Raw genomic sequence first — 15,170 nt, 5'->3', positions numbered from 1 at the left:
AATAGGCAATTGTTTTGAATCCTCAGACCTGAGGGAATTTGGTCCACCCCAAGACTGAATGAGCCCTGGTGGTACAACGGTTAAGCACTGGGTTGCTAACCTTAAGGTTAGAGGTTCAAACCCACCCAGAGGCCCAGAAGCTCTGTGGGAGAAAACCTGGAGATATGCTGCCATAAAGATTACAGCCCAGGAGAGCCTGTAGGGAAGTTTTACTCTGTCACGTGAGGTCCGTCTGCATCAAAATTGGCTCCATGGCACCTAGCAACAAGATTGAAGTGAGGAGTGGAGGACACAAACTGATGTGTCATGAGAGGTAGGTGGAGAGAGAACAGGGAAACGAGGCAGGACTCTTGCACATCTTTCCATCTAGCTTTGTGAAATCACAGGATATCTATAACATCCCTGTTTAAGGGGAGACACACCTATAAAAAATATTCCAAAGAAACCTGTACTTTATAAAAGTATCTTTTGGGATTTGATTACTGTATTACCGCAGCTCTCTGTTAGCGTAGATAATTAATTGAGGGGCACTCCTGAACAGTCAGTGGTGAGTGAAACGCTGCCGTTGTTGACAGAAGCATGTCTTATGACATGGCTTCATGGTTTGGCTCCACATCAAACTTGAGGTGTACAAAAGTTGAAAAAGGAAACAATTTCTGAAATATATCTCCTTCATTGCTTTGACTATTGTCCACTGCCTATCAGTCCTCTGGTTTTTATTCTGAGGCAAGAAATATATAGTTGGATTCTGTTGACCAAGGGACATCAAAATATAAACATAAACTCCCAACTATACTGTTTCTTTCCTGTTTTGCAACCAATATAAAAAATTACGCTTCCCGGCATTAAGAAAATATTGTGTGTTGAAACGTTTTCTCAGTTTTGTAACTATTGCAAAAATAGCCAGGAAAAAGCCACGGCCAGCATGCCACTGTTTTTAACCATGAACTGTATTCTCAAAATACCGTAACTAGATAATTGGGACATAGCAGGGTTGTCTTTCTGTGATTTGGAATTCTACGGATTTGAAGTGAGGATAAAACCCAGGCCAACTTTATATTGTTTTAACAGGAAGCTCATCTGCATTCTCTGATAATCGAATGCAAAGGATCATTAAACGGGAAAAAGTAACTTTCTAATACTTTTTACGAGTGTTTTCAAAGCAAAGATTTATTTTCCGATACTGTACAGCGACCACAGCCAGGCCCAGAGAAAAGTTATCTCCCTGGGGTTGCCTGTAGTCTGCACTTTGACTTCCTCCTCTTGGCCCGATTTAGTCCAGACATTTCAATAGCTTGACTAAGCCTCTTCACTATTTAGCTGCCAAATTCAGTGGCTGCCAATATCACTAGCAGCTTTTTAAATACACCTGTTGCCAGCAATGTGTTTGAATCAAGAATGCTAGACCTTCCTGGTCTACCCCGGTTGCTAGGCTCTCTTTCAAAGGGGAATTATTTTTAAGTTTACTTACTTCATCATCTTTCATCAGGGAAACATTTTTTTTCTAAGAAGTTTCTCTCCCTACACCGAAGTTGCATTTATGCTGAACCTGGTATGTAACATCTGGTTTGGGTTAGCCTATATAGAAAAAGTGGTTTTGGTAATCTAATTTTTATTTTTAATTGTGTGGGGACAGTAAAGCTATATGAATAACAAAACAAGGAGACTTTGTGTAAACAAACAGGTTTTAAATGTTGTTGTTGTTAGATGCCGTGGAGCCGGTTCAACTCATATACCATTTACATCAAAGTTAATCTGATACTTAATGGTGTGCATTGCATAGTAATTAGCTGTAAACACTAAGGAGCCCATATAAAGAACTGTAATGAATGAGCTTCATGGAGCCAAATGAGCATTTTTGGAGCAAGTTTGATGGAGAGATGAGTAGAGGCACTAATCAGGGCCACAGTGGGTAAGTCCCACCTTTCTTGCTCACTGTGTGGTAAGGGACAGCATGAATCCAGTCCCCAAAGTGTGGAAATGAATCCTGTCCTCACTGTCCCACTTCTCTATCCTGGTTGCCAGCCGCTCACGTGACACATTCTGTCTCTGACCCTAGCCACCCAGAGCTGGGTCACAGCTCACAAGTTAGATGGACACAGTCTTTCAGACCAGTTGCCCATGCAGCATTTCTTGGCCCCTACCCACCCAAGAAACCCTGGTGGCATAGTGGTTAAGTGCTACAGCTGCTAACCAGAAGATTGGCAGTTCGAATGGAAATTATATGGGAGTGTTCTACTTTGTCCAATAGGGTCTCTGTGAGTCGGAATTGACTCGACTGCAGCAGGTTAGGTTAGGTTAAGTTAGCCAATCGGAACTCTCACGTTAGAATTACACCTCCTTTCAGACTGCCAAATAGGCAGACACCAGCCCCTGCCGGTTCTCATTGCCCATGTGGGTTTGCTAATTCTTTGGGACAACTTACAGAATTTTATGGAGGGTATACTTCAGCTACAACTGTATTACAACCAAAAAGTATACAAATGAAGAGACACATAGGGTGATGTCTGGGAAGCTTCCAAGCTTCCCAAGTAGAGATGTGGTACTGGCTCTTGGGCATGGTCACCAACCAGGAAGCCCCATCTGAGCCCTAGGGCTCAGGGCTCTTATCAGCCTCACCTGTGGGAGAGGACAGGATCAGTGGTGGTCAGCCATTCATGGGCTTCCGTGACTCACCATATGGGTGATAACAAGTTACAAAGATAAAGTGCAGGGTTTCCATTCTAACAGTTTTTCCAAACTTTGAAACACTGCACTACTATTTAGCTGTAGCTTTGTAGACCTTTAAGATGAAGAAATAGGACAATAGATGATTTCAACACTTTGGGCATCATGTGGCCGCTGATAGGATACTTCCTAGACAGAGTCTTCGAGGCCACAAGAGGTTTATGAGCTCATTTTGATTCCATTTGTCTATCATTTAGTGTTCATAAGGTATACAAGTTTTGCTCATACCAATGAATATCTGGTCTGTAGGTGAATCTGTAGTTCATTTAAACTGAACTGTTTTATTGATACCTATCTATCTGTCCCTATCTATCTTTTCCAAAAGGTACTACAAAAAATAGTGAGAAAAAAAGGAAACCCCTTAAACCATGCTTCCGGCCTCAGATTGAAATGGCTTCGTCCTGGGATATCTGGTTATTTTTCCTGCAAGGACTGCTTGTGTTTAACTCAAGTGACAGTGTACCTATTTGACTGGTTCAAATGCCAACTTCACTGGTGTCATCCTTGTCTACTTTTTTACCTTGTACCTAATCTATCTGCAACTCTTGTTGGTTTTACCTTAGAAATACATTTGGAACCTGACCATGCTTACCACGTCCATTGTTACTACTATGGTTTAAGTCACCAATATCTTCTACCTGGACCACTATAAGCCACCAGTTGCTGTTGAGTCGATTCCGATCCCATGTAGGCCAGAGTAGAGCTGTGCTCCACATGGTTTTCAATGGCCGGTGTTTCGGGAGTAGGTCACTGGGCCTTTCTTCCAAGGTGCCTCTGGGTGGACTCAAACATCCAAGTCTTCAGTTAGCAGTCAAGTGCATTAACCATTTGCACTACCCAGGACCATTCTAATAGTCTCTTAATTGGTCCAGCTCTTCCTGCCCTGCAGTCTATTCTCCACAGAGCAATTTGAGTAATCCTTTTAAAATCCAAGTCAGATTTGGTCACTCCTTCTAAATCCTTTTAAAATCCAAGTCAGATTTGGTCACACCAATCCTTGGTTCCCCATTTCAGTCAGAATCCAAAACCAAACCTTGCTGCTGTTGAGTCGATTCTGACTCATAGCAACACTATAGGACAGAGCAGAACTGCCCCATAGGGATTCCAAGGAGTGGCTGGTAGATTCGAACTGCCAACCTCAGTTAGCAGCTGACTTCTTAAGCCAAGCTCTTAACCACTGCACCACCATATATTCTAAAAATTACAAGGTTCTAACTGCTCCTTTTCCATCACCCTTCCCTTCTGATCTCATGTGCTACTGCTCTCCTCTTGCTCACTGTGTTCTAGCTACACTGTTCCTCAAGTATACCATCCAGCTTCTATCTCAGGGTTTTAGCACTTGCTGTTTCTTCTTTGTATAATGTCATACCCCCATGGATACGTGCATGGCTCAATTTTCTCACTTCCTTCAGGCCTCTGCTCAAATGTCAGAGAGGCCTTCCCAGATAAACATATTTAAAATAGCAATCTCCCTCCCCATTTCCTTACTAAGCTTTATTTTTCTATGAATCACCATCTCAAATAGTATGTGTTTATTGGTTTATTTTTTGCTTTTTCCCACTAAAGTATAAACTCCATGGGAGCAAGGATTTTGTATCTTGGTCAATCTTTCCACCGTCAGTCCACAGAACAGTGCCTAGCACACCGTACTTATTTACCAAGTACTTGTTGAATGACTTTGAATCATTCTTTCTGAAAATGAACTTTCCAAATCTTAATTTTACAGCTTTAGCATTTTAAATATTTCAGCTATAATCTACTCATTCTTTATTTTTTAAAATTTTATGTTAGATGAAGGTTAACAGAACAAGCTAGTTTCTCATTAAACTGTTAGTACACATATTGTTTTGACATTGGTCAACAACCCCAAGACATGTCAACACTCTCCCTTCTCAATCTTGGGTTCCCTATTACCAACATTCCTGTTCCCTCCTGCCTTCTAGTTCTTGCCCCTGGGCTGGTGTGCCCCTTTAGTCTCATTTTGTCCAATCTTAGGCTGAAGGGTGAAGCTCAGCAGTGACTTCATTACTGAGCTGAAAGGGTGTCCAGGGGCCATACTCTGTTTCTCCAGTCTCTGTCAGGCTAGACAGTCTGGTCTTTCTTTTTGAGTTAGAATTCTGTTCTACATTTTTCTCCAGCTCCATTCGAGACCCTCCATTGTGATCCCTGTCATAGCAGTCAGTGGTGGTAGCCGGGCACCATCTGGTTGTACTGGACTCAAGTCTGGTGGAGGCCATAGTAGATGCAGTCCATTAGTCCTTTGGACTAATCTTTCCCTTGTATCTTTAGTTTTCTTCATTCCCCCTTGCTCCTGAAGGGGTGAGACCGATGGAGTATCCCAGATGGCCACTCACAGGCTTTTAAGATCCCCGATGCTACTCACCAAAGTAGAATGTAGAACAGTTTCTTTATAAACTATGTTATACCAATTGAGCCACATTTTCCCTGAGATCATGGTCCCCACAGCCCTCAGCCCAGCGATTCCGTCCCTTGGGGAGTTTGGATGTGTCTGTGCAGCTTCCCTGACCTTGCCTTGTACAAGTTGTGCTGGCTTCCCCAGTATTGTGTACTGTCTTATCCTTCACCAAAGTTACCACTTATCTATTGTCTATTTTAATCGACTTATTCTTAACACTAATCTCTTTGGTGAGGAAACAAACTAGTCAAAGATCTAGGAATAATAAGCACTTCGTAAATGCCAGGCTCTGTGCTTAAGCACTTTGCTTTACCTCATTCAATTCTAATCACAGTCCTATGAGCTAGGTATTATTGGTGGTATTGTTAGGTGCTGTCGAGTCAGTTCTGACTCACAGTGACCCAGTGTACAACGGAGGGACACGCTCCCTGGCCCTGTGCCATCCGCTCGATCGTTGCTATGCCTGAATCTATGGTTGCAGCCACTGTGTCAGTCCGTCTCTTGAGGGTCTTCCTGTCTTTCGCTGACCTTCTACTTTACCAAGCATGATGTCCTTCTTCAGGGACTGGTCCCTCCTGATAACATCCCCAAAGTACGTGAGACGAAGTCTCACCATTCTTGCTTCTAAGGAGCATTCTGGCTGTATTTCTTCCAACACAGATTTGTTCGCTCTTCTGGCAGTTCACAGTATATTCAATATTCTTCATCAACACCATAATTCAAAGGCATCAGTTCTTCTTCAGTCTTCCTTATTCACTGTCCAACCTTCACATGCATATGATGCTACTGAAAATACCATGGCTTGGGTCAGATGTACCTTAGTCCTCAAGGTGACATCCTTGCTTTTTAATCCTTTAAAGAAATCTTTTGCAGCAGATTTGCCCAATGCAATACATCATTTGAATTGACTGCTGCTGCCATGGGCATTGACTGTGGATCCAAGTAAAATGAAATCCTTGACAACTTCAATCTTTTCTCCATGTATCATGATGTTGCTTATTGGCCCAGGTATGAGAATTTTTGTTTTCTTTATGTTGAGATGTAATCCCTACTGAAGGGTGTAGTCTTGGACCTTCATCAGTAAGTGCTTCAAGTCCGCTTCACTTTCAGCAAGCAAGGTTGTGTCATCTGCATAATGCAGGTGGTTAACGAGTCTTCCTCCAATCCTGATGCTTCATTCTTCTTCATATAGCCCAGTTTCATCGGTTATTTGCTCACCATACAGACTGAACAAATATGGTGAAATGATACAACCCTGATGCACACCTTTCCCGATTTTAAACCATACAGTAAGACATCCATATTTATGCCCATTTCAAAGAAAGGTAATTCAACAGAATGTGGAAATTATCAAATGATATCATTAATATAATTCAGGCCAGATTCAGAAGAGGATGTGGAAGTAGGGATATCATTGTTGATGTCAGATGCATCTTGGCTGAAAGCAGAGGCTAGCGGAAAGATGTTTACCTGTGTTTTGCTAACTATGCAAAGGCATTTGAATTTGTGGATCACAACAAATTATGGATAACATTGGAGAGAATGGTAATTCCAGAACATTTAATTGTGCTCATGAGGAACCTATACATAGATACTATTCTCCTTTTACAGACAAAGGTACTGAGACTAGGAGAGTTCGGTGTGGCTGACTCCATACTGCCTCCTAGCAGTCTCCTTCTGTAGAGCCAGTGAGGTTACTGAAGTACTGAGGTCACTGGGCTCTACGCAATCCTTCAGCAACCATCTGCTATGGTTCTGGGGGGCATATATCAAAATCTCTGATACCATACCAGGCAATTCACGTTTGAGAAATGTCCCAAAAGCCACTGTCGTCTATGCTGGGACTCTTCCGTTAATACAAGGTTTGCTTAGCCAGACTTAGGAAAACGCCTTATTCCCCTCATTTTCTTGCACACATATTTAAGCACAGAGGCAGTTTAAGCCACTCGGTTAAGGACGATAGGATCAAAACGCTGTGATCCAGAAGAAGCGAGGATAACCGATTTGGTTTGCTGCCTGCAAGTGGGGCATTTAAATATAAAGGAGGAAGAAACAATTTCTTAAACAGCAGCGGATCCTGGGATCCCCGCGAAGTTGGTCCCAAGCAGAAGAGGACTATGGGGGCAGAAGGACACTCCCACACCGGGCTAAGCCTGACAACAGGAAACAATATGCCCGAAGGGGCTCCTCCAGAGGTGCTTCAGCCCAGGACTGGAAAGTCGGCGGGCTCCCCTGGCCCCCAGACCGGCCCGCGCAGGGCGCCCAGCTGGAGCCGGCGGCCGGCGGGGCGGGCGGCGCGGCGCGGCGCGCGGGGAGGGGCCAGCGCCCGCCCCGCCCCCTCCTCGGGGATGCCGGGATGTTTATCCTCCTGACAGCGGCGGCCGCGGGCGGAGCAGCGGGAGCCGCCGGAGGATGGGTCGCCGCTAGGCTCGTACTCTGGACGCGCCTCGCCGAGCGCAGGGGGGTGCCCGCGCCTGCAGCGTCCGCGGGGGCGGCGCGGCGGGAGGTGGTCGATCGGTTCCGGGCCTTGCAGGCACAGCCCCCGGCCCGGCGTGCCTCTCCGCGGCGGCGCCTGACCGAGCCGCCCGCCCGCCCCGGATTCCTCGCGGGAAGGAGAACGGAAAACTGCCAACTTCCTGGTGAGTCGCTCTTCGGGGCTTCGGCGCCCGGGCCGGCGATCCCGGCCGGGTGGGGCTGCCTGCGGCAGCCGGGACGGGAGAGGAGGGTCGGGACTGCGCGGGCGGCCTCCGGGATCCCCCGCCTGGCGAGCTGGGGTGGGGCTAGCTGCTCTCGAGCCGGGTGGGGTTTCAGTCCTGCTCGTTGGCAGTGGTGGGAGCGAGCGGTAGGAACTTCATGCCTGCCGCGGGCTCTGACGGCTCGAGGCCTCCGTGGGCGCCGCGGTAACTCAGAAACTCCGCGGCCACCGCGGCAGCGGCGGCAACAGGTCTTTGGTTTCAGGACCAGAGGAACTTAGGCGAAGTCCCGCCTCCTGCCTCCCGGCCGGTGCTCATTGGTGGCTCTGGTTATTTATCCCTCACGGATTGGCTAGGTCCAGCTGCCAGAATTCGGCAGCAGCCCGACTCGGGAAAGTGAAGCTCACTGTTGAGTGGTTAGTGGGAACGATGTTGATAGGGGAGAATCCGAAGTGGCTTGAGAAGTACTTGTGTGTGTGTGTGGGGGGGGGGGGGGGGGTTTGGAGTAGGGGTGATGATAGACCCTTCAGAGAATGAGTTTTATGGAGATTCAGGATTAGAAAATCTCGGAGAGGGAGATTGCCAGGCAGTAGCGAACATAGGTGATGGTGGTGGCAATGGAAGAGAGAGAGGGAAATTGAAAATAGAGGCCAAAGCCAGAGAAATGAACGGGAGCCCAAAGGATAAAAACCAGGAAGCGAACACAACGTAAAGTATGCCACGGTGAGGTTTGAAGAACTGTCGCCTCCTTCCTTTATGCTGTAGGCCTTGGAAGATGATGTATCAGATGAGTCGTGTTCTCTCATCGCTGTCGTCCTTGTTACGGATAAGTACTAAAAACATACTAATTTTAGAGCAGGCACTTCCTTCCTTGAGTAGTGTGTTGACTGAACACAAAATCAGAAATGTACTACAGAAATGAAATGATTTTCCTCCTTCTCTAAGACGACTGATCTTACGGGTGCAGTTGAAAACATTAACCCAAAAAAACATTAAGTGCCCACAATTAGTAGAGCATTGTGTGCCTGTCATTATGAGAACCAATGTTTCTAATTCCTCATCCAAGGAATTGCAGCCTCAACAGGTGACAGCAATATGTCTTGTCAGGTTGCAGTGCAGAGTGTAGTACAGATTATGTGTGTTATAAATCTGTTCTGTTAAGGACCGTGTGCTGCTGGTGTGGTCGAAGTTGTACTCAAAAACTTGACGGTATGTTTGCTACAACCCGATACACGCTGGAAACGGTGGATGGTAACCCAGGATACACAGTTAACCCTGTGATGCTTTGTGACAGCTCTTGCCGATGGACACTGAGTAGTCTTGGCTGTAACACCTGGTGAAAAGGTTAACCTAAAACGTAGCAGTTATTCCATTTGCAGAGGAATGAATCCGCTGCTATACTCGAGGAGATCCAGTCCGCAGTTTGCTTCGCTCATAAAACCGCAGCGTCCTCTATTTAGCCCTGGTCTGGAAGCTTGTTGTGGTGGGGAAGGTTATTGAAGCTTTGAAAAAGCTTTTCCTCATGGAGGAGTCAAAGGGGCAAAAACTGTATGGGGCGGTCAGAGGACTACTGGCGAAATAAGAAGGCCAGGGAAGTCTTCGCGGAGGCTGACTGCTTTCTCTGGGGGGTCGGGAAGCCCGGGGACCCTCCGGGAGCTTGCGGGCCTAAATTCCGCTTTCCAGCTGGAGACTCCGCCCACCGCCACACTGACGGCTTCCACGGCCAATTGGCGGCGAGGACACCCGGTTCCTCGCTCGCTGGGGCGGGTACTTCCTGCCCGGGCCGTAGGCTCGGAGAAGGAAGAGAACGTACCCCTCGAAGGATGCGTGGAGGCCGAGCAGCACCTGCCCGCGGCAGCCTTGTGATATAAACGCGTGGCAATAAAGGCGTGAGGGTCGAACTCAGGGTTCTTTTGATCCCTCGTGCGCGTCTCGTTTCATGATTCAACTGCATGTTGAAATGCACCTTTATAATTAATAAGAAACGGAGCCAGTCCCCAAATGGATTGCGTGTGGCTCTTTGGGATTTTACTCTGAAGTTATTTGAAAATGAAAACCAAGAAATGCCAAGATCTAAATCGCTCAGCGCGTTCACAGTTAAGTGGGAATCTTCCCACAGTTAAAAATCCTATCAATTTTGAAAGTAAAGATCGTAACTTTATTTCCAGGAGTGAGACAGTCTCATAACCTGTACTACTATTCAGGTTTATTTATTTAGATAATACAGCATCCTCCATTCCTTTTCCCTGTTACACATTTTCCTGGCTAGACAATTTCAAGAGCTCTTTTCCCGTCCAGCAAAAACCACTAGTGGAGGAGGGGAGATTTGAGGCTGGTGTAATTAACATACCCGATTAATAAATTAAAAATCAGTATGTCCTCTTAAATGGCCGTAAGTGCAGCTACAGTGTGTAAACAAGTATGTAGCCTCTTACGTTTTCCCTCCCTCATCTTCCTGATGGCTGCAATTGACAGTTTGGGCACTAATTTATTGCAAATATTTAAGTATTCTCAACTATTGTGCCTATACTGAAATGTAGGTTTCTTAATTTAAATATGTGGTCAGAGAGATCATTAGAGATTTTTACAGGATTTCTGGAACCAAACACTATTTTCCTAGGAACTGTCTGATGTTTTAAAATGTATGTAGTAGTGCTGTTATTTAGATATACGTAATGAATTTGAATGAGTTGGAATTGACTCGACGGCAACAGGTTTATTTTTTGGTGGTTTGGACACCATTTGAGACATCTAGAGAGAGAGAGAATAGTGATTCTCTAATGAAGTTGTGGAAAAGAAGTTGCTTAATCAGATAATAAACCCAAAAAATTCCTTTCAGACTTTGTTTCCTTTTTTTTTTTAATCATAGGCTTTGGTATTTAAAAAATGTTCAGTGTAGTTACAGCTGCACAAAGCAGCACTCTGTCCATAGTCTCAGTTTCATACAAATTAAAATATCTGTTTCTTCAAATACCCTGAGAGTTATGTGGGTAGGATTAAATTTGATGTATCAGAGGTATTTTAGCAGTACCATCGATGCGATTCCTACTCATAGTGACCCTGTAGGACAGAGTACACTGCCCCATATGGTTTCCAAGGCTGCAATCTTTATGGAAGGAGGCTTCTGTATCTTTCTCCCACAGAGAGACTGGTGAGTTTGAACCACCTACCTTTTGATTAGCAGCCGAGCTCTTAACTACTGGACCACCAGAGCTCCTCCTGTTTTAGCATACCATGTGTCATGAATTGGATTGTGTCCCCTCCCCCCAAATATGTGTCAACTAGGTTAGACCGTGATTCCCAGTATTATATGGTTGTCCTCCATTTCGTGATTGTAATATTATGTTAAAAGAGGATTACAGTGGGATTGTAACACCCTTACTTAGGTCACACCCCTGATCCAATGTACAGGGAGTTTCCCTGGGGTGTGGGCTACACCACCTTTTATCTTTTAAGAGATAAAAGGAAAGGGAAGTGAGCAGAAAGTGGGAGACCTCATACCACCAAGAAAGCAGTGTCAGGAGCAGGGTGCTTTCATTCGACCCGGGGTTCCTGTGTGGAGAGACTTCTAGACCAAGGGAAGGTTGATGGCAAGGACCTTCCTTCAGAGCTGACAGAGGGAAAAAGCCTTATCCTGGAGCAGGCACCCTGAATTCAGACTTCTAGGCTACTAGATTGTGAGAATAAATTTCTTTGTTAAAGCCATCCACTTGTGGTATTTTTGTTATAACAGGTCTAGATAACTGAGGCACCATGTATAAAACATAGTAGCGAACCTAGTGTAGTGCTTGAGGTTGTCTTGTAAATGGCATATATGATTGCTGTTTGCCATGAATTGCTTTGTTAGCAATTACTTTATCAGGATTTCTATAGCAAGATGTTTCAAGAAGCGTTTTTAAAATACTTTTGAGGATGTTTCAATTTAATTATTTCTCCTTTCGTTTTTATAGGGGATATGGGTGAATAACATTTGGTTGTATGATTGTCATCAAATATATTCACTTGCTGGATATAGTGACAGTTCAGAATTTTTAAACTTGTGAACAAAACTAATGTGGAACTGAAAGGTCACAGCCTTGAAACCCTGTGGAGTAGTTCTACTCTACACATACGAGGTCACCATGAGTTGGCATCGACTTGACAACAACTAACAACAACAACAATGTGGAACCATTCAATCTTAGAGTTATAAAACTTCTAAATTGTTTATTCTTTTTTAAATAGTTAGTAGTTTAATGATCCCTTAGTGTTACACACCTTCACAAAATATTTTTTGTTCTAAAGAAATTTTTTTAGAGAATGTATTTAGTGAAGTTTGAGGCCAACAGGAAAAAGGACAGATGTTCATAAACCATTCCTTAAAATAACCTTTTTTTTAAAACTTTGTCAAAAATAAAAGCCCTACCATAATATATATGTAGTGTGCTTATACAAGGAGCTGGTTTATAGTAATAGCTCTTCACAGTGTTAATAAGAACAGTATGTAATTAATGAAATTTAAGTGGTTTATAAAAATTTACAAATAAATGTTTCTTCTTACCTAATGGAAACAGGCCTTTTTGTAAATCTTGCCACTGATCTTTTGTTGATAGTCAGTATAAGTAAATAGTTAAGGGCTATTTTTCATCCGTGTTGCTTTTGTATGGAACAGGTGTTCACAAACTTTCCGCAAAGGCCAGATAGTATTTCGTATTTTGGGAGCTGTATAGTTTCTGTTTGACGACTGCCATTGTAGCCATAGGTAATATGTGAACAATTGGCCATGGCTGTGTTCCAATAAAATTTCATTTATACCATCGGGATCTATGTAGATCCACCCCTGGTATAGAAGATAATCCTGAAGGTATAAATATGATTCTAGGCAATTGATATTTGGGTTGATGTGGATTTTCCTCAGCAATTTTGTAACTGTTTTTGGTCCTTAGACCCTTGTGACAATCTCTTGATTTCATCAAACCTTCCTCAGTCCCCTCAGAATAATGCCTAACTATGTATTCTAAAATTTTGTGTTTCATTTCAGAGAATTCGTAAACTTCTGAACCTCTTTTAGGGTTAGCTGCCTTGTCAGGCTTATCTACTGCTCTTTGCTTCCCTCACTTATCTTGGGACACCTAGTATATGTGTACCTCTTTCCAGCTTCCTCCTTCTTACCTAACCAAGATGGAATCTGCCGTCTGTCATTTATCTTTGCTTGATTGACTAATAACATTTTAATATGAATGTGTTTTAGCATGTTTCTTTAACTAGTAGTTTTTATGTTAAACCTACTGGAATGACCACTTTTTGTCTCCTTTAGAGGAAATTTCTGGTATGAGCACAGCCAGATTCTTTTCTTTTTAAGAAAAATTGACTCAGTCTTTTAAATAAAATACTGGAAAGGGCCTGGGTTTGGGGGGAGTGCCCACAGTCAGAGTTTGTGTGGCCCATGTGGGTAGGGGGTACCTCCTCACTTTGCTCTCAGAGAATTGGCTATAGCCTGACCTGTGTGCAGCGCCCAGAAGCAGTAGAGTGGAATAGAAAATGCAACAGCTTTGTAGTTGCACTGTAGAACTTCCCAGCCCAACTCAGACATGGATCCTAGGTATGCCAGAATATTGACCCCTCAGCCCTTGGGGAGGCCAGGTGGAGCCTAGGATATTTGAGAGCTTCCTGGCTAGTTGATGACAGCTGCAAGCAGCCTCCTTTCTTTACCGGACCAGGCCACACAAAAATTATTTTCTGTGTTTACCATCATGTGAAAAAGACTAGGTGCAAAGCCCTGTGACACTGGTTGAATTTCTTAATCTGTTCGGGCCATAGATTTTCCAGCTCATATAAGATTGCTTTGAGGAGTAAATGAAAACATCTTTGTCCATGCTTGGTACCAGGCTCAATGTTAGTTTCATTTCACCTGTTTATCTGTTCTTAGGGCCTTCGGGTTTGAGAAACATCTCCTATTATCAGCTTCTTCCGATGACAGGTCCTGTCACCTACTCTGCCTTGGCCCGGCTTTGTTTGAACAGGCTCCTTCCAAAGCTTCCCTGCCATTTCTACTTTTTCTGTTTGAATTTCTGCCCCTTTCCTTGCCTCATGATTTCCATAGTCATAATTTAATGGTGCCCACATTTGAGTTATTGTTTTATGATTTTTTTTGGAGATGGTGGGGGTGAGGCAGATAGGAAAAACCCATAAGAGAACTGAGGGGTTTATATTCCAGGAAAACAAAAAAATGGAGGTTTTACAAAGATTCTTACTCATGCAAAAATGACAAAATTAAAAAAAAATTTTTTTCTAGGATGCTTACAGTTCCTTTTTTTTTTGATTGTTGAAATGTCTTCCACATATTCTCAAATTTATCTGGCAAGTTACTGTCGTTTTTTCGTAGTGGTTATAAAGATAACAAAGCCAGATTATCTCTTACTACGTTATAACTGGGAAAACTGAATAGATACATTTTTGAAAAATTGTAGTTGAAAATCTTCCATTGACTCTTATATCCAGCCACTGGACTTTATAGTAGAATAATGTGGTATGTTTGCGTAGTGTCTTAAAGGTATCCAGAACTGGACAGTAGGTAATTTATTTTAGGCAAATAATGTGCCCTTATTGCCAAGAGTTTATTTTTAGGCATGATTTGCTGTTTAGCAAATATAGGTGAGTTGAAAAACTGTATTACAAGAATGGTCAATGACAGATTGGTTTTATGGAAATGAATAGATGTTTTCTTTTCATTTCTTATGGCTGTGTCCAAGTTCACTTCCCTTGGTTTCTTCACGGCCTTTGGTGTTAGATCACATTTAGAATCATTGTTGCGCCAGGCGTGTTAGTCACTAAAAACTGGCATTTCTGTTCGTTTTCAACATAACATCTAGAACTGCTGAAGTTTTAATGAAGTTTCTACACTCGATAAATATTTTGCTTGTCAATCGCATATTGTCTTCAACTCCGTTTTGTTATTTTATGACTTAGCTTTGTGTGTTTAAAGTATCAGCTGTTGATAGTTAAAGATTGTCTTTTTTTACACAATCCTCCCATTTACTTCTCTAATCACACTTACTCTTAAAATTTAACAAGCAAACATTTACCTTTCCTTTCGGATTCTTTACAAGAGATTAAAAAAAAAAGATTTTCAGATTTCTGATGTTTTTGATTTTGATAGCAGATTTTAAGACTGTGCAGGGTTGTCCTTAAGACATAAAGAGACACTCAAGTTATCCTGCATATGTATAATCTGCAGTTAGTATTCTATTGCTACAGCAAAATTGCCGTTCTGAAGTCAAGTTTTCCTTTGATCATTATCATCCTGTAATTTCCCTTAGGTGTCCTAACCTCCAGCTTTAAAATGCTGCTTTAAG

At 43.3% G+C, this 15,170-nt stretch overlaps 1 protein-coding gene across 1 annotated transcript in view; it reads left to right on the top strand.

The window, feature by feature from the left end:
* Positions 1-251: 251 nt before the first annotated feature.
* The window catches only part of LOC135228295 (uncharacterized), a 36,172-nt gene continuing 21,253 nt past the window's right edge, over positions 252-15,170 (top strand). The window contains exons 1-2 of the mRNA XM_064272995.1: positions 252-313; positions 7,187-7,782. Coding sequence (XP_064129065.1) covers positions 252-313; positions 7,187-7,782 — 658 coding nt within the window. The remainder of the gene's footprint in view (positions 314-7,186; positions 7,783-15,170) is intronic.

This window comes from Loxodonta africana, chromosome 20 (genome assembly GCF_030014295.1).
Source record: "Loxodonta africana isolate mLoxAfr1 chromosome 20, mLoxAfr1.hap2, whole genome shotgun sequence".
NCBI classification, from domain to species: Eukaryota; Metazoa; Chordata; class Mammalia; order Proboscidea; family Elephantidae; genus Loxodonta; species Loxodonta africana.
This window is presented reverse-complemented; position numbering and strand designations above follow the sequence as displayed.